Raw genomic sequence first — 22,848 nt, 5'->3', positions numbered from 1 at the left:
CCAAACTGAAATCCCCCTTGAAATAAAGCCTGCCATAGTAAATGTGCTTATCCTGCCATAATGAAATAAGAATCCTATCTCCACCCAATGTTTTGATGGCAGGCTTGTGAAAAGGAAGGTTTAAAATAATGTGTTTTGAAATAATGTTTCTTCTGCGCTGCTTTAGTACTCTGTAACTTATACGTACACACACGCCTTCCGTTTTATATTCCTTATACGGATAGGATGAAAAGATTCTGAATTGCCCAAGGTCAATTTGACCTGTTTTTTGTTTGAAGAATTTGGAGCATGGGGTAATTCCTGGGATGGGGATTGCATGTTCCCTCAGAATGGGTCGTTCATGCTTGGCCATGACTGTTTCCTCCACATGTGGAGAGCAGGGCGTGGAGAGGCTCCACCCATGAGGCAAGATGAGGGAACTGCCTCAGGCAGTGGAATCCACAGAGTCAGGAGGTCCTGATGTAGATCTTCACTCACCCCTTCTTCCCTGGCAGGGAGTGTGGGAGGATGCCATTTTGTGGTTCATCTTGGGCCAGCCCTGTTCCAGGGGAGTGCTGACTTCCCATGCCACACTGGCCTGCACGCTGTGTGCTTTTGCTGTAATTAGGTATACCATGAGGCACCAGGTTTCCAGCGCCACAGCTCACAGTGTCCTGTTCTTTCCCAGGACGCCATTCACCATGCCTCTCTCAACAGTGCTATCTGGACAGAAGTCCTTGGCCTCGCTCAGTAGAACGAGGAGGGCCACCAAATGTAGCATGTCACAAAGTTATTAAATACACGTTGCCACCTAAAGAGCATCCCTGCCCCCAATTTGGTCCAGAGGCTTAAACACTTCTTAACCTCCCAACTGGGTACTCCTCTTTGCGCTATGGGTAGCTTTCCTACCATAGACCTGGGTAGGAGCAGGCTGCTGCATATATCAAGCTAAGTAACAGAAGGGCTATCAATGTGAATGGCCTGGTGAAGGGTTAGCCAACATGGTGCCCTCCGGATGTTGGTGGGCTGCAGCTCCCGTCATCCCTGAGCATGGGCCATGCTGGCTGGGGATGATGGGAGTTGGAGTCCAAGAACATCTTGAGGGCCCCACTTTGGCTACCCCTGGTCTGGTTCGTTTTAACATGTCCAACATGGAGCAGTATGGGAAAAGAAGGCAAGGTTTGTAGTGTCAATAATTTCTATTGTACCTTCTGGCCTGAACCAGGAGCTCTTCCTACACTCAAGTAGGACCCTGGTAGAGACACATGCCCGACTGGCATGTTCTCTCCCTCCTGGTCATTCATTCAAGAGCTTCAAAACCTTTCTTCAGCCCGAACACCACAGCGACCAATGCCAACAGACACCGGCACACTTAGGGATCCACAGAGTCTGCACAGTTCGCGTGACAGACCTCAGCAACTCAGCATTTTGGCTAATCTACTTTGTTTACATATCAACACACACGGAGCACTGCATCATGGCTCCCTCTCTCTCTAGCATCACACAGCAAAGAGAAAAAGAACAAAGGACAATAGTCCCACTTCACAGAACACTGTAACACAAACATCCTGTCTTCATCATTTCCCACTCTGTGGAGTCAAAGCATACACTGTCATGTGATAGACAACAATCCTATGACTGCAATCATGGAGCAGGAATTCTAACAGCCCACAAGGTGTTTAATAAAATAAAAATAGACATTAACCCATGAACTATCTGGACCCTGCACTCATCATCTGAGGCCCCTCCCTGTGAAAGATCTAGAAGGTGGCAACACAAGAAAGCGCCTTTTCTGCAGTAGCTCCCCACTTGTGGAATGCTCTCCCTAGGGAAGATCATCTGGCACCTTTGTTACATATTTTTAGGTGCCAGGCAAAAACATTCCTCTTCTCCAAGGCCTTTAGTTAAGGTTGAGGTTGTGGGAGGGGTTGTGTTTTTCTTGGTTACTATGGTCTGTATTTTTCTTTTTATTGTAAATTGCCCTGTGATCTTCAGATGAAAGGTGGTATAGAAATGTGATAAATAATGATGATGATGATAATTCTGTGTTCCAAACCACTTTAAAACTGCTTGTTACTATGTCATGCATTCTTCCATTGTTACGTTGCAAACAATTAATAATAATAGTCATATTTAAACATCTCAACAGCCTAAAAGATATTATAAAATTAACAAGATAGTATTAAAATCAATACTGACACAGAGATAAAGCCTACCAACGCTACAGGTCTCCTGACTGCAAAGTCTTGACCAAACATCTCTAGTTTCTAACATTTTATTTTATTTTTAGCTGAGGGGAAACCTAAATAACCCACTCAAGCAGAGATTATTTTCATTGGCTGTGGGAGATTTTGTCTTTCTTTCTTTTTTAATGGCTGAAGTTACATTGGCAAAGAACACAGTTCTGTGACATTTCTATTTAAAATGTGCCTTTGGATTTGCCCAGTTCTTTTTTCCAGTTGGACACCACGTTCAATTTTGCCAGCTGTCATCCAGCTGACTAGGAACAGCTGAAGACCTCCTGCCCATCTGGCTAATTGGAAACCTATGCTGAGTTTTCAAAATGATCCTGGAGCATGTCAGCTGATAACTGGGCAGTACATTGCCTTATGGAGAACAGGAGGAGCCTGTTTGAAGGAAACAAACACTCCTTCCTCCACAGAGGATGAAGTTCCGCTGGGGCTTCCTCTCCTTTAGATGATGAGCCCTTATGACTCACAACACTCTTTTCCACGGGGCCATTTCATACATTTCAAATAATGCAGTTTGCACATGTGATGAACAACTTTGGGGCGTACTCTCAATGGCAGTCCCAGGTCTCCCTCTGTGTAATGTGTACAACAGCCCTATAGCTAGGACTAATCTACAGATTAGCAATCTAATCTAATTGCAACGCCAGTTGTTTCACACTCCTTTGGGAAGCATAGACGGTGGACCATTAACTGAAGTCAGCAGAGAGGGATGAGAAGAATCGTAAGCGTTATTTCCTGAAGCTGACCTTGCATTTCCAAGGCATTGGCTCTTTCCCCCAGAACTCAGTAGCCGGGCCAGGGTTGCTGAGTCAGCATTGGCGACATGGAGGAGTATACAGGAAGCCTTCACAAAACAAAATAATGCTTTTAAATATAGATCTGGTTTGGATGTAGCACTAAATAGATGAACAGCCACCTGTTTGGGGTGCTGTAGCTCGGAATGTCCTGCAAGGAGCAGAGGCTTGAACCAGATGACCTAAAAGCCCTCTGTCCAACTCTATGATAAACTGTGTCTTAGTGTTAAATACATAAACCTTAGGTTTGTGCACCTGCCCCACTTTCCTCTCCTTCTCTGGAGTAGCCTCAAGAAGGAGATTAGAAGTTTTTACTTCTGTTTTAATTAACCACAGTTTATCACTATGTCGAAACTTAAAACTGTGGTTAATCTTAACTACAGTTTAGGGAAATAAGCTGTCTTTTAAAACCAGGGTTTGAAGGTGACGTGTCTCAGTTCACCATACGTAGGACTAACCATATGTTGTCTGAATGACAACTGTGCTTCTCCTGTTGACCTGCTATTTATTTATAATCCCACTTTACCACAGATAACACTCCCTGAAAGTAAAAAAGGCAGCACAACAGGAAAGAAGTTTTTCACACTGGTGAGCATTCAAAAATGTGATCCATCACCTGCAGCCTGAACTGGTACAATCTTTTCTGCCAAATCAGGACTCTGCCATCCCATTCTGTTGCACGTCTAACTATGCCTAGATGATTCTAAGTAAGAAGACTAGAATGGTCACTTGATCAAAACTTTAGGTTTCCAAAGAAAAGTTATACTATTATGTTTTTCTTTTTCAGAATGGCTTCACGCCATTATATATGGCAGCCCAAGAAAATCATCTGGAAGTGGTTAAGTTTCTTCTTGATAATGGGGCAAGTCAGAGCCTTGCCACAGAGGTAAATGTTCATTTTATGCTGTCTTTGCCAAAGCGTTAAATATATTGAAATGCGGAAGTACAACATAGCACCACTCCTTCATATGAAATCAATGAAAACATTAGAGGTGTGCACAAACCCCAGGAGAAATTAGTCACATTGGAAGCTCTTCTCTGGTGCAGTACCAGAGACATCCACAGATAATCCATAATCAAAACATAATTACCAGTATAAAGTCAGCATTGATGTTTAAGAATGCAAAGAACCAGAGCTTAACATATCAGCAAATGAAATTTAGCAATAGCAGGAACTAAAGCTCATTCAAATCAGAGTCTCCAAGTTGTTTTCAAGGGCAGATCCATAGTGCATTACAGTAATCCATCTGAGATGCAACTAATGCAGGGGCAAGTCTGAGCTTTCAAGGATTAGGCCCAGCTGGCACACTTTCTTCATGTGTGCAAAAGTAATCCTGGCTACAGTCACTACCTGAGTACCTAAGAACAAGGTTGGGTCCAGGAGTATTCCCAAGTATTGGTTTATTTATTTTTAAAGGGGAATGCAGCCCTATCCAGAACAGGCTGCCATCTTGTCCCTGGACTGTTAGGCCTCCTAAGAATCAGCATCTCTTTCTTGTATGAACTTTATTTCAGTTTGTTCACTCTCAACCAGTCCATCACTAATGCCAAACACCGATGTTAGTTTACACATAGCTTTGCCTATTAAGTACAAAACAACAACAACATTGCAACGTTGAATTGGGTTCCTTAAAGACATGTCTGCTGATTATTGTTGTTGTCTGTAGGATGGATTCACGCCATTGGCCGTAGCTCTTCAACAGGGCCATGACCAGGTGGTTTCCTTGTTGCTTGAAAATGACACGAAGGGGAAAGTCCGTCTTCCTGCTCTCCACATTGCTGCACGCAAGGACGACACCAAGGCAGCTGCATTGTTGCTGCAGAATGACCACAATGCAGATGTGGAGTCCAAGGTTAGTAGCAGTTCTTGTTTTTTCCTGAAGAGGAAGAAGAAGAAGAAACAACAACAGATTGAGTGATGCATATAGTATCTCTGCTTCTCTGTGTTAACAAATTGAGAGTAGCCTAAGTCTTTTCTAGGTTTTACTGCTGCAGTTTCGTTTAGCACCATTGCAAGTTGGACCTGCACCACATGCGATTTACCAAGGCAATGTTAGCCCAGCAGCCATGACTGTTTTATCAGCTCTGGGAATGCAACAGAACCAAGAGATTTATCAAGTGTTATAGCAGGCCACCATGATCAAATGACAGGCTTTTTGGCTTGGTGGATCACAAGGGGCAAAGGCCTACTTTTCATTCAATACTTTCTCATGTGAAGGGGAAGAAACATGTTGGTCTATATCTGAGCCAAATGCTAGTATCTGCAATTGTGATAGAAGAATTAAATGGCAAATTGGTTGTTACTGATGTCCTGGGTTCTGTTTCTTGATCACACTGGAGCTTAGATCAGATTGTGGCAGAAAGACTGAACTCAGAGAAGGACTTTGATGTATATCATTCGCTGCAGTACGGAAGCAATAACTGTGTTTAGTTTTCTTCTTTAAAGGTCGGCAGAGGCTGCATCCAGACAATCAAACCATGCTTTAATAAGCCTTCAGATATGCATTAGCTCTGTGCACCCACCCACAGACTCTTCACTGCTGCTTTGTTTCTCCTGTTGCACAAGTGGAAAGACAAGTCAGGAAGTCACAATTAATTATAGCTTCCTGTTTTGTGCAAACTGGGAAACTGTGGTTAATGGCTTCTGCAAAAGCTTTCAGGACATGTAGCTACAGTTTACAATTGGCTTAAAAATCCTACCTTGTTTGGATGCTGTTAAATAATTTCCAGGTGTGGAGGGGAATCTATAGAATCTGCAGATTCCAATTAAGTTTCCATACTCCTGCAGAAGGAGGAGCAAAGTGGAAGTGAAGTTGCTGTATGGGCAGTTGCATGGAGCTCATGCATATCTGAGTTTATTAAGCCAGGATTTGATCATGCAAACCAGGTCATAGACTTGAAGGCTGACATGGAAAAAGCGGGGTTTCTGAATCTCTGTTTTTACCACGGGGGGAAACGATGAAACCTCATTCACATTGGGGGTGTGGGGGGAAATAGCCTGCCATTCAGCCTCGCTTTCCTTCTGTGCCTATTTGTGCTTTCATTGTCGTGTCCACACAGCGGTCACAAAGCTTTCTGCATCCATTATCACCGGTAGAGAACTAACCGTTCATTTTCTCCCCCTTCTTTGCTTCCAAATGTGTTAACCTAGATGATGGTGAATAGAACAACTGAGGTATATATGAAAATATATTATATATCTATAAATATATAAATATATGTGCATCATCACTTTCCCACAATGTAGAGCTGCTGCTGCTGCGTCATTCCTTCCTTCTCTTCTCTTCTCTGCATTGCCTTCTTAGAGGAGTAGAGTACCTGCTTTAGATTCAACAAAAAGTGGCATGTGCTAGAGCAGAATGTAGTTTTAGTTATTTACCAGGGCTTTCTGCAGCTGAAACGAGCGTTCATAAAGGCGTACAAGCAAGCTTCCTTTGGAACTAATTGTCACAGCCGAAAAGGGTAATTTTGCGCAAGAGGAAAGCGCCCGGGTTTCCAATGCCATATAAAATGTGTGTGGTTTTTTTTTTAATCTGCTGTGTCAAGAGCTGCAGACATCCCTGACACACTTTTGCATCCAGGACTTAGTTCCTTTAGGCTCTTGCATGACACTTTACTGTCAGTGTCAACAAAAAGGGTGGGGGGGTAGGAGGAAGGTGCTGGTTCTTCTGGGCAATTCAGAAATGTCTAAACACTTTTCAAGTTGAGGCAGTGACAGCTAGCATGGCTAAAGAGGCTTGCTGATGGTTTTAGAAATGCGTCAAGTTCCTTCTGAGATTCCACACATTGCGGGGACTGGTTGAATTGCTGCATGTTTTAGCACTGTTTCAAGAAGAGAAAATTATTATTATTATTATTATTATTATTATTATTATTATTATTATTAATGTCTGAAATATGAAAACAGGTCACTGAAACTATCTGGTTGGCTAGACGCTTTCTAATTAGAGTTGGGGATCTCATAATATTAACCCAGTTTGATTGCTCACAGTGGGGGGGTTGATCTTTTATAGAAGGAGCCCTCTTTTTCTTTTTTTAAGTCACATTAATCTCTTTTTAAAATGGACTTTGATGTTGTTTTAATTTGCATCTGCTTTGAATTTATGAAGTCTATTCAGCAATTATTATCAAGTGACTTCATCTGAATTTCTGCAAGAAAGCTCTGTGATGTTAAAGTTGCAAGAATAAGAAGATACTGATAACAAGTAGATATTTCCCATGAGAAACTGATTTACCAATTAAGTGAAGGATAATATTTTCATTTTCATTAACTTACTTCGATAGATTCTTTTTAGACATTTTATCCTGCTCTTATTCTCCCAGAATAGGCATAGTAATTTCTTTCCCTTCTACTGAGTATATTTTTATTCATTGTCCTCAAACAAGCCATAAAGTAGTACTGAACATTAAAATAGAATGTCTACTGTGTCCCTAGACTACATTCTGCTGATTGGACTCTGCCTGGGCTGCAAGACATCCATTTTAGGAGCTGGTGGAAGACCTATGAAAAAAAATATTTATATCTTGCTGTGTGTTGTTGTTGTTGTTGTTCCTTTATTTCAGAGCGGTTTCACTCCTCTGCATATTGCTGCCCACTATGGAAATATTAACGTAGCTACGCTGCTTTTAAATCGTGGTGCTGCTGTGGATTTTACTGCAAGGGTATGTATTGATCCATACGAATTTCACTTAAACGTGACTCCTAAATTTGATTTGATTTGGTTTATAGTATTTCTATGCCGCTTTTCATTCAAATGAATTCCAAAGTGGCTTGCATAATGAAACATAGTAGAACATCGCAGAAACAGCATAACTCTCATAAAATAATTTCCCTTGTTTTTAATCTTTTATTTCTTATTCACGACTACTTTTGTTATGTCATAGTTATAAGCCACCTTGAGCATGGTTTGAGCTGTGGAACAGCAACATACAAATAAAATTACGTATGTATGCATACCTTCCAACATTTCCCCAATGAAAATAGGGACATCCTATTCAATAATAATAATAATAATTTACTATTTATGCCTTACCCATCTCACTGGGTGGCCCCAGCCACTCTGGACAGCTTTTAACATATATAAAAACACAATAAAGCATTAAACATTAAAAAAAAAACCTTCCCTATATAGGGCTGCCTTCAGACTGCTCAGGGGTTGGGTAACTCCGTACCCCCCAATATTTCTCCAATGAAAATAAGGACATCCTAAGGAAAAGTGGGACATTCCGGGATCAAATCAGAAACTGGGACTATGTCTGTAAATCTGGGATTGTCCCTGCAAAATAGGGACACTGAGAGGGTGTGATGTATGTATGATGGGCAGTGAGGTGGGGTGGGAAATGGTCTCACTCCTCATCCCCCCAATTCAGCTGCAGGTTTAAAGATAAAAAAGGGATCTCAAAGTTTGCAGCTTGGCAGCCTCAACAGCCATCAACAACACAGTGGATGGCACTGAAAAGAAACAGTATTTTCCTGCAGAAGTAATTTTTTTGTGGTTTGATTTCAGGTGTCTTGTGCAAGCAAGATTTGCACATCCTTCTTTTTCTTTTATGGACTTTTAATTCTAAGGATCACTTCTTTGTCTCCCACACTCCCAATCCTAAGGAAAGGTAGTTAAGAGAGTCTCCCTGTTACAGGCTGGGTGATCTTGAGAATATAAATTTTCTCCTTTTTTTGCCAGCAGGAGTGTTCACCAGCAGAAACACAAATTAGGTTCCCATTTGAGCATTCCGTCTTGCTGACATGGCTACAGCCTGAGGACTATGGATTGGGGTTTTTTTGTCTTTTGTCGGTGGGGGTGGGTGGGTTATTATTTCACATTGGTAACAAGATCATCAAAGTGAGTTGTCAAATAAAAATGAAGTTCAGGTGCTTCTTCTTGGAAGACGAAAGGATTGTGAAAGTGTGGCTCGTTTCACAGCACCGTCTTTAGAAACATGAAGATCAGGCCTGGCTGCAGGAGGCAAACTCCACTCCTGCTGGTCAGCATGATAAATAGGGAAGACTAATAGTATTCCCATATTGCAGAGATGCAGTTCTGAAGCCAATTAGTGAGTTCATGGCAGAGGCAGGATTTGATCCAGGTACTGCTCTTTGCAACGGTGCCTTACCAGCTCACAAGAAGCTTGCCATTAGCAAAAAGCTAATGTACCTGATACCTTTTATTGATCTCACATCTTAGAGTTGTATCTGGCTGGTCAAGGCAATGGATTTGAGGATGATTTATTTATTTATACCACCACCGGTGTACCTGTCACTGTACGGAATAAAAACAGCATGCAGAAGATCAGACCTTGCCCCAAGAAGCTTACAGTCTAAATTTCACTTTTGACGGTGCATCGGCAATGATGGGGGAAAGCAAAGTAGTGAGGGAGCATTCCCCCCCCCCATATGTCTTTTCTGGCTCAACGGCTATGATTTCTAAGCAAATGGCGCAATAGGGTTTTCCATCCTTGTCTCTTTTATTACAGCATCATGTGTCTGTGGGAGTATGTATTCGCTTATCCTTTCTGGCATGCCAGAGCTTTGTTGTCACCCTGATATTCACTGCATTTATCTTTTGCTTCTGTTTTTGTTGTGAATCTCCTTGGAAATAATTTGTATCCTGAAGGGCAGGATATAAATGAGACTAATAAATTACTGAGTGAGGCAACTCACAGCATGGCACACTGCTTGCAGGCATTGCTGGTAGCCCCAGCACCTGTGACGGCATTTGTTGGCATCTGGTTCATCCCTGGTGCACCAATCACACAACAGATAAAATGATGGTTAACATGTAGATGGCCTCGCTCATTCAGCAAGGTATCATTTTTATCCAGACAGCTTTTGGTCACTTCCCCACAGCACCATTTAGAAAGCATAACTCAAAGCTTATCTTCACTGTAGTATTGTGCCTGTTCTTCCCATTCAGAAAAACTAAATCAGTATGTTTATTTGTTCTATGTGCACATTTGGGCACTCGCATCGGGCATCGAGAAGCACTTTTAGCATAGGAAATTCAGCAGGATGCAAAAAGCATCTAGCTGGATCTTGGATCTTTGTGCATGAGTGAGCCTGTTACGTAATTGTCCTGAATGTGCAGCACATTTGCATATGGTTGTCTTGCTAAACAGAAACTCAAAGCTTGAAGATAAAGGGTTAGATCCAAACTAATGAGGAACGGAATTTCACTCTTGAGGTGCTTCCTTGGGCAGAAGGAGAAGAAAGGTGATTTATTTATTTTCCTCCTTCCCTTGCTAGCCCCTTGAAAAAGCTGCTCTGGAGGTTCTGAACCCTTCAGAACAATGTAGGATCTGGTGCAGGGGGCTGCATTAGGAAGGAGAGTTGGCAGAAATTGCCTCCACCCACCCACCCAAACATCTTCCATCTGAGTCCCTTCTGTGAACGGAAGGACTCTTTCTGCTTATGGAAGTATATGTCTTGATCCAACTCATATATTTTTTAATTATGCACAAACATTTCCAGTCTCTTCTCAGGGGGTTCCTCCCATGAGGCAAGGTAAGAAAGCTGCCTCAAGTGATAGATTTTGCAAGCACATAAAGGTGGCTCAGAAGGAGGCAGAGAGATGCTGGCCCATTTTGTATTTACCGTATTTTTTGCTCTATAAGACTCACTTTTTCCCTCCTAAAAAGTAAGGGGAAATGTGTGTGCGTCGTATGGTGCGAATGCAGGCTGCGCAGCTATCCCACATCGCTGTGCAGTGAAAGCAGCGATCCCTCTTGCTGTTCTGGCTTCTGGGATTCAGAATATTTTTTTTCTTGTTTTCCTCCTCCAAAAACTAGGTGCATCTTATGGTCAGGTGTGTCTTATAGAGCGAAAAATATGATATTTATTAGATTTCTATCCTGTCTTTCTTCCTTCATGGGACTCAAGGTGGCATACATACACAGAGCATCCAAGCATTTCCCGTCCAGCCACCTCCCATTAGTAACTGCCTCTTCCCCCTCAGCCACCCTGTCCATTTGTGACATCACAGGAAGTTTGTAGCCCATGGCAACTGCTTAGGGGTGCATCTGCACAGCCTCCCATCCAGGTCTGGAAAGGGGAATGTCATGAACGTTGCTTTCGTGTAGCCCTGAAAAATTGTGTATTTGTGTGTGCGTGTGTGTGTGTGTGAGATTTTCAACCCAGTGCCTGAGTTCTAGTTGTATAAAAATAAATACCTTGGGAATCAGAGTGTGTGGAACAGGGTCAGTAAAAAAATATATATAAATGCTTCTTAAAATCTAACTTGGTTTCCTCTGTTTCCTTTGACAGAATGATATCACTCCATTACATGTAGCATCAAAGAGAGGGAATACCAACATGGTTAAGCTGCTGCTTGACAGAGGAGCAAAAATTGATGCCAAAACAAGGGTAAGACTGTCTACGAATTACCGTATTACCCTTTATTACCCTATATGTATATTGGGTGTGGCTCACTGAAATGAATGTTACTTTTGAGTTCTTTGATAGAGTTATATCCCACAATCCAAAAACCCTTAGGCACTTACAGCAGATGGCAATGTAAAACTATTATAAAAACTACAATGCAAACTTTTAAAAGGAACAAAATAAATGAGGGATCAGTCAACAGACCTTATCTAATAATGATAGACCCTCAAGCAGACTAAGCCCCTAATAAGAAGGATTTATAATAATAATAAACCAATGAAGATCAGGAGCAATTGAGCCACTGGAGCTCGCTGGGCAGGAAACTATCTGCAGTGGGGCCACACAAGAGTATGGACTATGAATCACACGGTAACCAATAGAGATGCAAGTGAAATTTCGCCTGGTTCACATTTTAATTTAAACCTACCTGCTTTGTGCTTCCCAAACTGAAGCGCAGCTATTTTTTTGAAACCCATCTCTCCAAATTTTATGATGCAGTTCTGTAACAAACAAACACATAGAAAAATATATATATGTTCAGGGGAAGTGTGCACAAAAATTGGTATATTAGTGAAGCTATCAAAGAAAAAAATGCATCTTATTACAGAAAGTTTATTACAGAAAATGCATATTATTTTTTTGCTGCATGCTAGCAAAGAAAAAAGCTGTTGGGGAGCTAACTGAGAAACTCTACTAGCTGCTGGAGACAGCACAAGATAATGATATGATCCGCAGTACTGAAAGCATCTCATATTTGACAGGCTAGTAGAATTAGCAAGCAGAGTTGAGAAACATTCACCCTGTTGAACTTCAGGCGTAGATCTTCCACCAGGGCCGCTAAAGCTGTCTCCATCCCATACTCATCCCAGAAACAAAACTGAAAAATGTCAGTGAAAGATATGGTCTCAGATTCTGTCTCCTGTTAAGATCTTGATCCACGGTAACCCCTTCCCTCTTCCTGCAGGGTGTGCTCTGATACCAGAACATGTGGAGACTGGCTGAATAGCTATACCCTTTCCCTTTCCCTGTCTGTTTACACATCCCTGAGCCAAGCATTGTCTAGGCCTGCCTCCCCAAATTGTAAAGCTGATTTTGGATCTCATATGAGGATTGGTCTTTTCTTTATGATACATGAAGGGAACCTTTTGTTTCAATACGCAGCAGCTGGCAAGTGATGTAAGAGCTAAATGCATAACAAATGCAATGGCCAATAAATGGAGTCCATTGCTGTGTCAATTTCCCTGCATTGGCAGCTGTTGGAGAAGTCTGTCGATGATAAATTTCACTGTTTGGTTTGTTCAGAGCGCTCTCGAGTGAAAAACGCTGCTGCCTCTGCTGCTGCTTCATATAACCCATGCCCTCTGAACATCGCCTCTCTTATCATGTCTCCCCTTTCTCTGTCTTCCAGAATGGATTTCACCAAATAAAACATACTTAGTGAAGTTGATTAAATTAGCTGGAGTTAGCTTGGCTGCCTTGATACTAGGCTTGCCGACGTGAATTTGTGTTTGTCACAGGCAGCAAGCACATTTTACCCAGGATTAGCAGTAAGTGCTTGTAATCTTCAATCTACTGCGGTACAGCTGAACTGAAAGGCCAGCTCTTGGATCTGCAGGGGGAAAAACATGCTGCATGTACAGTTTCAGGCTGGTTGGTGCTTTTACAGTAACCACAATGGAATATATAAAACTAAACTGTCCCCTGCTCCAAGGATTGCACATTCTCGTTTGACATTCCTTCCCCAGCTTCTGTGGTCACATGGGACACAATTTGCCCTCTATGCTGGTGACCTAGAGAGAGGCAGGTTGCTGAGCATGCATCGTGGAGGAGCATCCCCAATATTGGTCATCACTTGGCACAGTGGAAACATGCCTGGTTGAGAGCCTGTGGGGTGAGATGGGGAGGGCTCCATAGAATACCATAGCCTGGTGGTAGAGCACATGCTTGGCATGCAAAAGTTCTCAGTTTCAGCCCTTGGCATCTTCAGTAGGGCTGGAAATAGATTCCTTTCTCAGACACCAGAGAGCTGTTGCCAGTCAATGGTTTGACTCAGTATAAAGGCAGCTTTCCTATGTTTCCTATGGGTGTCATATATTCAGGGCTGCTTGTGATCATCTCTGTATGAATGGGCGTGAGTAGATCATGCCCACCACCACCACCACACACACACACATGAATTAGAAAGTTTTATCTCCCACACCTTTGAGGCGTTTAGGTCAGGTCTAGACTTTATGGCCAACACATGGCCATCGCCAAAAGGAGCAGCCCTGTTTCGCCTCCTAGTCTGTCTCTCTCTCTCTCTCCTGGTAAGTTTCAGCAATGCAAAGCACATGTCGTCATATCATTGCACTGTTGAGTTGTCAGCCAGTGAAGTGGAGCAGCCAAATACGTCACGCAATTATATTTGCATTACTTAATATTACAGGGAAGAAAGGAGGAAGAGTTAGCAGGACCACAGGTTTTATTGGTGGAGCAATGATGTGTTGTTCCCGTCTTGTAGTCCAACTAGTAAACTTACATGATGCCTATGTAGAGATGATATAAAAATTTGCTCCAGTTAAATGTTAATATTGGCATCTTTTCACATTTGGAGAGTTGAACTGCCATTTTAAATTCCAACTTTGTCATCCTCTGACCTAACACTGCGTAGTCTATGGTTGGGTTCCATGTTTCTCAGAGTAATTCTCTACTGGCATATGAAAAATTGACATTTGTGCAGTGAAATTTAAATGTATTTACTTGTTTCTGAACCTATTTTTAGAAATGTGAAAACCCACATTTTTCACATTTAAATAAAGCATTGTCTTAGGAGGAGATGGGAGCAAATAGGAAACTATTTTAGCCTTAAAAATGCTATAGGTGCCACAAATAAATCCCCTGGCTATATTATAACTTTGGGGAGAGAGTATATTACTTCACATTCATTGTAGTGAATTTCTCTGAGGACAACTCTCGAGGTTCAGCACCAGTGTAGAAATGTGAACCCCAAGAAGCAGCAGGGTGCGTGTACAAAAGGCTGTTACTCAAATGCTACATTAAAGCACGATTCCTATTCTTTCTCCTACTGGCCTTGCATGTCAGAAGGCCCTGTGGAAGGTTAGATAAAACAGATGATGCAGTTAATCTGCTATCGATGCATGTTTAGGGAGTTCTTAATCTGCCGAACGTCATAATTGTTTGTAAAGGTTTTCCCAGAGCCTTTCCAGGAGCATTGTATCAGAGGATGGATGTATCCTAATGTGTGCAATGTATTTTATGCTTCACATCCTCCTACAGTTTGTCTGCCCAGAACATAAACATTCTTGGAAACCCCTTGTTTCAGATACAGAGCAGCTCTGATGAATGTGCAGTGGCTTGCTTTAACCTTTTTTGTCTCCCCACCCAACCCATGGGCATTTAAAGCAAGCGCTGATCCACACATCATATTTAATCCTGTAGTTAGCTTTGTTTTGTTTTCTTGCTTTGTTATTTGGGTAGGAAGCATTTGTTGGTTAAGCAGAAGCAGTGCTGTTTTTCTAGGTACCAGAGCTCATCGTGAACACCTCCCTTGTTCTGTAATAATGGAATGGCGCCCACCTGAGAGGTGCTGGAACTGAGTTCCTGCGAGTTCCTATTAAAAAAAGCCCTGAGCAGGAGTATAAATTTGCTGAAATCTTTTATTGCCTTTTTGAGGTGGTTGGGTAGCTAGGTTTTGGGGAGAGAGGAAGAGAGAGAGAATTGCAGGTCAGCTTTTCTCCGTATGACAGATATCCGTATTACTTTGGAAAACCCTCACCAACTCAGACAATTGCCTTGTTCAGTGAGGAAGAAGTGCTGCTGTTCTGTCTTCCATGCAGTTTTATGAATGTCAGGATCTTGTTATTTAAAGGCTCTTATTTAATATCATATGCATTTTATGGTGTTTGATGCTGGCAGAATCATCCCCAGTAAAAATTTCCTGGCTCTGCCAACAGAGCTTTTCTGTGGACTCTCTTGTTTGTGAATAAAATGTAGTTTTTTGCTGCAATCTATACTTTAAAACTACCTGTAGCTCAACACCTGCTGGCTGCTCCACATGTCAGAAAGGCTGAAGCCAGACTGTGGAAGGGAAAGTATTTCACTGCTATCTTGATTAGCAAAACAAGAGAAGTGTGCCTCACTCTGAGCTTTTTCAGCTGTAACTTGGGGTAACAGGACTTCAGCATCTTCTTTCACTGTCAGGAAGGTAATGGGTGAATCTTTCAGTCCATCTCAGGAAGAATGTTCCTTCCAGAAACTGCTCAAACTCAGGCTTCACCTGGCAAGTGACGTATGATGCGTGGAGGGGGAACCTCTCTGCAGTTGTGGAATGTCTCCATGTGCTTAATAATAATAATAATAATAATAATAATAATAATAATAATAATTTATTTGTACCCTGGCTGGAGCCAGGCTCAGGGCGGATAACATCATAGAACTAACACAGTATAGAAAGAATATAAGAACATAAAAAACAGGCAATCAATTAATTAAAATACATCTTAAAATTAGTTCAGTGCAAATTAAAATCTGGACAGATGGCATCCATGGGTAAAATTGAGAGTGGTTAATATTCTCCAGGGTCAACTGTTATCACTGGTCTTATAAAGGACCTGTGAGGGGGTTAGGAGGCCTCTTTAATGCTTGTTACTTTACAGAAAGCAAAGAATCAGACTGAACTCCGATCAAAGGCTTGGTGGAACAGCTCCAACCTGCAGGCCCTGCAGAAAGATGTCAAATCCCGCAGGGCCCTGGTCTCCTATGAGAGAGTGTTCCACCAGGCTGGGGCTACGACCAAAAAGGCCCTGGTTCTGTTCAAGGCCAGTCTAATCTCCCAGGGGCCTGGGATCTTCAGGGTGTTATTATTTTCAGACCTTAAGATCCTCCGTGGGGCATACTAGGAGAGGCGGTCCCGTGGGTACGAGGGTCCTAGGCCATATCGGGCTTTAAAGGTTAAAACCAGCACCTTAAACTGATCCTGTACTCCACCGGGAGCCAGTGAAGCTGGTATAGCATTGGATGAATGTGCTCCCACGGTGAGGACCCATGAGGAGTATCACCGCGGCATTCTGCACCCGCTGGAGTTTCTGGATCAGTTTCAAGGGCAGCCCCATGTAGAGTGAGTTACAATAATCAAGCCTGGAGGTGACCGCCGCATGGATCACAGTGGCGAGATCAGGGTGAGAGAGATAAGGGACCAACTGCTTAGCTCGGCGGAGATGAAAAAATGCCGCCTTTGTTGTGGCTGGGGAGGTCCTGTTGGCAGTCCTGCCACAGCCTGGGGTTCAAGGGGAAGTAGCATACGAGAGGTTCTTCTCTGTGGTGGCTTTCAGGTGGTGGAATGATCTCCCTTACGAGAGCAAAAAGAAATACTAGTGTGCTCTGCTTTCTGTCCTCACCAGGGCAAAAATGGGGCTGAGGGCTGGGGATTGTGCCTTCCTTGCAACTTTCTGCTTAAGAAGACCTGCCTCTTAGAACTCAGAGTTCACCAGGAGTTATGTTTGTTTGCAGCACCAGATTAGGGGCAGTGCGGACAGTTCCTCTGCACAGGGAGTTGAGCCAAGGGGGCACAAAATTGAGAAGGTCCATAATTGGGAAGATCCATTTGGGGGCACCAAGTTTTGGCCTTGCACAGAAGACTGTGGTACAAACCTTTACCAAAGTCCACCTTGTTTTGTTTGCTGTCTGCAAATGACATTTCAACTAAATTATGAAATTCTAAAGATGTGGTCTTGGTTTACCCATGTGCCCCATACCATATTTTCTGATAAAGCCAGCTCAGATCCAGAATTAACTTGTGGTCAAATAATCCAATGATCTAAAGTTTTCACAGAGGCATTTTGGGCATGATTGTGGCTTCAGGTCAGTCCTAAGAATAAAAATAATAAAAAGTTAATAGAGGATGCAATCTCAGTGAAAAAGATAAACAATTAGGAAGGAATGACACTGTAATTTCCAACCTAAAAGATGTTTCCCCAATGTACCACGACAGATTTAATATGAGCACACTATGTGCTCAGAGTGCATCAACGCCTTTTTGAACGCACAACCGTAAAATGCTTGGAAAGAAGGTGATTGACATTGTGTAAATAAATAAGAGGGATAAAGTGGCACCTAAATTACATGTTACACAGATCTTGTTTATAGCTGCTGGGTTGCTGGCATTCTTGAATATCATTTTCTCCTCGTTGTTATGGCAGTGGGCCTTTAATTCTGTTCTGGTGGGTACTTAAATGGTTTTAAAATCTTGCGTCAATCCTTTGACACACAGGATTTGTTTGGATGATCATTTTGTAAACTGCTTTGAGGTTTTTTCCTACATTCAGGCGGTATATAAATTTTTATGAAATAAAAAAATAAATAATCATATTTCAGCTTAGTAGACCGAGATGTAGATGAGCCATTTCCTAGCACTCACATCCCCTTAGCTCCTCCACTTGTAATGTGACCAATCCAAAGGAGGAGGTCTTTAAGAAACCATAGTTTCCTATTTTCTCTGAACTTAGGAAACTATGGTTACCAGCTTTGAACAAGCCAGGGTATTTAACCAACAGCAAACCACAGCAAGCATATATCTTAGCTTTCACTGAACCTGGTAACCGTAACTTCCCAGTTTTAATGAAATGGGAAGCGATGGTTAATTGGATTTCTCATGCTGCCAGGGGAGGAATAAAGAGGCTGCACGTGAAGTGAATAAATTTGCTTATTAAGCTGAGATATGGTCATACAGACCGGAGCACTGAATCTCTGGGTGCAATAAGAGACTAGATTTTAAGTTTTCTTTGTTGACTGAACCTATTGCGCAAACATTGAACAATACAATGGGGAACCACGGCATTCAGTTTTATGAGCAAACCCCAGGCAAATACGTAAAATCTGCCTCAGCCTATATATTTACGAAGTGAAACAGTGTAAGCACGCTAGGTCACAATCTGCCTGAGTCATCCTAACTACATTAGCTGACACCCCGGCCTACAGGAACAATGTGAGAAGTGCCAAGGAAGCAAAGATGTGAATAAACGTGAGGTAAATCTGATATGGATAGGTAGCTGCCTTAATGGCACTTGAAATGGCTGCGTACAGCACAGCACATTTATGTGTGCCCCTGCACGTAAGAGACACAGAGAGAAAGACTCTGTTCTGTGAATTCTGTGAACCTCAGAATTACAATTTATCAAGAGTTTCAGTGCGATCGCTGTTGTGTTGATTTGGAACATGGTGTTGTTTTTTGGTCAAACTATGTTTATTAATTGGCTCACCAGGACATCTGTTTTCAACTCAACTGTTTGTGAATAACCACTGCTAATGATGCACTATTTACACCCTAAGTACTTTTTTGGCATTTTTTCCCCTCCTGGTCTCGCTGCTTACTCTACCTGTGTGGCAGCAGCGGGGACAGGGATGGGGGAAGAATGTGTCTGATGAATTGGACTATGGTCCACAAAACCTTGCAAATCAATGTCACTACTGTGTTGGCAGGGGTGGCCAAGTAGGCAGGGTGCCATTGCAGTGCTGGGAAGGAGGTGGTGATGTCAGGGTGCTATGGAGCCCAGCCTCAACCTCACCAGTATTAACCCACCCTGGAAGGTGGCAGTGCCCCCCACCCCCTGCCAAGAGGTGCTACCTCATCAGATCAATTGCTACTGTTTGCTAGTCTTCAAGGTACCACAAGACTCTCTGGGTTTCTTGCCTGGGACAGACTAACCTGGCTACTTCTCTGGAAATAGTACAGTTGTGTGTGGAATGGAAATAAGCAACAGTGCTTTTCTGTGTCCTTCTCCATTACGGAGGAAATACATTGAAAATGTAACATAAATTGGTGAAGATTTCCTCCAACCTCCTTTGGGGGTATCCCAGAACAGTTTAAATGTGTTCACCCTTCATTTATGCCCCTCCAAAATAATGGGTTGTGACTTCCTTATTCAACAGGACGGGCTGACACCTCTCCACTGTGGGGCACGAAGTGGCCACGAACAGGTTGTGCGGATGCTGCTCGACCGAGGTGCCCCAATCCTTTCGAAAACGAAGGTAATGTGGAGCTTGGGATTTGGAGAATGATAGATGGTCTGACTCAGCAAGAAGGAGTTTCCTAGCTTCCTAACTGTGCAGCTAGTTCCACTCGCTGAAGAGACATTTGTGCTTGAGTCTGGTAAACAGACCCCCTACCCACCTCCCCTATCCAAGTGGCTCATTGGACTGGCTTGGGAAAGAGTGGTGCTTCCAACAGCAGCTTGTGCTGTGGAATTGGGTACCAACAGTGCAAAGACAGAGAAAATCTCAAGTCCCCGGGCATGTCTATGGTAGCTCTTTGAATCTCAGCCTCAGGTCGCACCCATTCTCTTTCCTGCTCATCCCTCTCAAGTCTGCATTTTCCCACAGGTACAGGCAGGCCATTTTCATAAGTAATTTTTATTAACGAGGCTTTACATTTCCTGTGCCTGTAAATAATAAATGATCATCTGCATTGACTGGACTATGCATTTGAATTTTTAAAATGGCACTACCCTGTTTTCCGTACTGCACTGACGTGCAGTAGTGGAACCTTCTGATCTTAAATGAATCCATAGCCTCACTTCTGAAAGCACCTGTTGGACTTTAGTCCCCATTGCTTCATATATGCTGTTAGTTCGGGTACCCTTCTGGGGAGTTTAATCTTCACTTTATGGCATGAGTGAATTGCTATGAATTTTTCTTGACAAGTCAATTTCTTGAATCCGAACGTGCAAGACCTTGTGCCCTTCACCTTTTCCAAAGCCCACTTAAGGTTGAAAAACAGCTTTTCCTAGTATTCAATCCCCGGTTGAGCTTCCCAACCTGGGGGGGGAAGGGGGCCCAGCATTTCTGAATTTCAAGTTGCATTTTTGTGCAAGGGCTGTGAAAATAAGCTGGCCTAGAAAAGAGATTATATAACTCTCCAGCAAAGTGACTCCTCCGCTATAATACAGATGCACCTGCTCTCCTACAGAGGGAAACTCAAGCTTCACATTAAAGATAAATGTAAAAAAACCAGAAACAAACCACCAACATGAAGTTCTGCTGTCGGAAGCCCCCCTCATCTCTGTCATTTTCTCTCTCTGATATGTTAATTTTGACTAGGCTTGTATGGAAAACTGGAAGGCAGAAGATCTTGAGAATGGCATTAATGAGCCATTTCCCATGGCACAGAGCTATGGTGTGTTTTATACAGAGAGAGGGAGACAGAGAGTCCCAACCAGCACTGGTTCATTTGTTTTTCTAATAATTAAAAAAAAATTCTTTTAAAAAAAAAGATGAATCTTGCAAAACGAGGTCAGCTTTCTTTCTTGATTTTCAAATAAGCATATGGAAATTATTGAAAATCTAATAGCTAAAACTCAAGTTCTCACACGGACCAGGTGAGGAACCAAACATGTTCTTAGCGTATACCACTTCACATGGCAGGTGAGGGCTCTCATGACTGAATACTCCCCTATGTGAACCAAATACTGGATATCAAGGGAGAAGCTTCTGTTCTTGTTTTCTTCCTTGTATGTTCATTATCTGTCCATAGGAATGTTTTTGTATGGAGTGATGTAAGCCTCCACTTGCAGTCTGAAGTGGTATAGCCCAGACACATATTTACCTCCTCACCTGCTGTTCATGAGAGTTGATTGATTAAAACTATATTCATCCATTCTGCTATGGAGCTCAAGGCTGCATAACTGGTTCTCCCCATTTTATTCTCACAAAAATCCTGAGAGGTAGGTTAAACTGGAAGACAGCAACCGAGTCCCATGGCTTTATGGGAATTTGAACCTGAGCCTATCCAGACCTACTCCTGACACTCTGAGTGATCACACCACATTGGCTCTCACCTAAGGGTCACCCAACTAGGCTTGAACTGATGTGTTTCACTTATGAGTTATAATAAATGGTGCACAGCAGAACTCATGGAAATGATGAATTTATCTGTGCATTGTTTTGTCTACTCACTTTAATTGCACTAGAGCTTGCACAATTAAGATGCCACTTTTCTGGGGGTCCACCAGCAACATGTGTCAATTCACTGCCTTCACTTCATGGATGAGGGGCAGGTGGGGTTGGTCAACCTGGAAAGGGAGCCCATCTAGGAGAAGGAAAACACTGGTCCTAAACCTCTGCTGCCTTGCAGCTATGCTCCTTTGTGAGAAGGGCTTCAGGAGTAAACCCTGAGGGGAAATCCACACCTGGCTATTTTGTATTTTGTGAGATATCTTCAGGAGAAGAAAAGGCTATGGAGTAAACACCTCACAAATCCAGAGTGGAGTCCCTCAGGCAGTTGGATGGCACTTTGTATGCCTCCTGCAGCCAAGCTAGTTCCAAACATATTGCTCTGTTATCCTTTGGACCACATCAGCGAGGGCCAGGGGGTGGGGTCTTGGCCTCTGGCTAGGCCAGTCTTGCATCCCAGAGATAAGGTGCACTTCACTGTCTCTCAAGAGAAGACCGGGTGCCAACAACAACCTCGTGAATGCCTTTATAACCAACTTGAAGGTTTTGCTTTGAGGGGGTATAATTTTCTATGGCATGGTACTGATTTCCTTACTACAGTTAGTGAATTGGGGGAGGTGTTGCCTGCTCTGCCCTCATGTTGTGAAAAGAGCTTGGATGGAGCGTTAAAGTGGTTCTACCACTCCTTTCCCTCTCCCCTTACTTTTTATTGGCCTTCCCTCGGGTTACTTTTAGATTCCCATGGAATTCCTGCTTGGTTCAGGTGCAGTAGCAGCGGAGTTGAAATGTCTGTCTGCTTCGTCATTTACGTTATCCTTAGAAGTCCCCCTATAAATCCCAAAAGCTTGTAAAGCTAGTTGGTAGCAACACTCTGTCAGAAGTGGCCTCCTTGTTTTAAAGTTGTGCATCTTATTATTCTGCTCTTCTCCGCCTGCTTTTCTTTTCCCAGAATGGCTTGTCTCCATTGCACATGGCAACGCAAGGGGACCACCTCAACTGTGTCCAGCTTCTCATTGAGCACAATGTGCCTGTGGATGATGTCACTAACGACTATCTGACAGCGCTGCATGTTGCCGCCCACTGTGGCCACTACAAAGTTGCGAAAGTTTTGTTGGACAAGAAAGCTAATCCTAATGCCAAAGCACTGGTGAGTACGCACAGCAGGCTAACTATTCGTCACCAGCATATATATATGTATCTCAGCATGTTTATGCTTGGTATTTGGGAGTCTCAAATTATTCAGGGGGAACAGCTGCCATTGCTCACAGGGCTCAAGAAAATAGGTTTTAGCAGTGCTTTTTTCTTGGGGTGCGCAGGGGTACGCAAGCCCCTAAACATTTTGTGAATCTTTGTACTTTTGTCCATTTACTGTATTTATTTTTCCCGATTTGAACAATAAAATCGTGGTTTTCTTGATTCAAAATGAGAGTACCCCTAAACATATTTTTTTAAGAAAAAAAAAGCACTGTGTTTTAGTATGAAGTTCTCATGAATGTGTTTCTTG

The 22,848-nt window shown here is 42.7% G+C and overlaps 1 protein-coding gene across 42 annotated transcripts in view; it reads left to right on the top strand.

The window, feature by feature from the left end:
• Positions 1–22,848, top strand: part of ANK3 (ankyrin 3) — a 380,323-nt gene that overhangs the window by 249,689 nt on the left and 107,786 nt on the right. For 24 of the 42 annotated variants that reach the window (XM_083740208.1, XM_083740239.1, XM_083740213.1 and 21 more), the window contains 6 exons: positions 3,813–3,911; positions 4,693–4,878; positions 7,589–7,687; positions 11,283–11,381; positions 19,326–19,424; positions 22,294–22,491. In XM_083740208.1, coding sequence (XP_083596334.1) covers positions 3,813–3,911; positions 4,693–4,878; positions 7,589–7,687; positions 11,283–11,381; positions 19,326–19,424; positions 22,294–22,491 — 780 coding nt within the window. Of the gene's footprint in view, positions 1–3,556; positions 3,614–3,812; positions 3,912–4,692; positions 4,879–6,176; positions 6,201–7,588; positions 7,688–11,282; positions 11,382–19,325; positions 19,425–22,293; positions 22,492–22,848 lie in introns of all 42 variants that reach the window. The other 18 variants (XM_083740211.1, XM_083740206.1, XM_083740236.1 and 15 more) reach the window with 3 other exon arrangements.

Source organism: Podarcis gaigeae (assembly GCF_964106915.1).
Source record: "Podarcis gaigeae genome assembly, chromosome: 5".
NCBI lineage: Eukaryota > Metazoa > Chordata > Lepidosauria > Squamata > Lacertidae > Podarcis > Podarcis gaigeae.
This window is presented reverse-complemented; position numbering and strand designations above follow the sequence as displayed.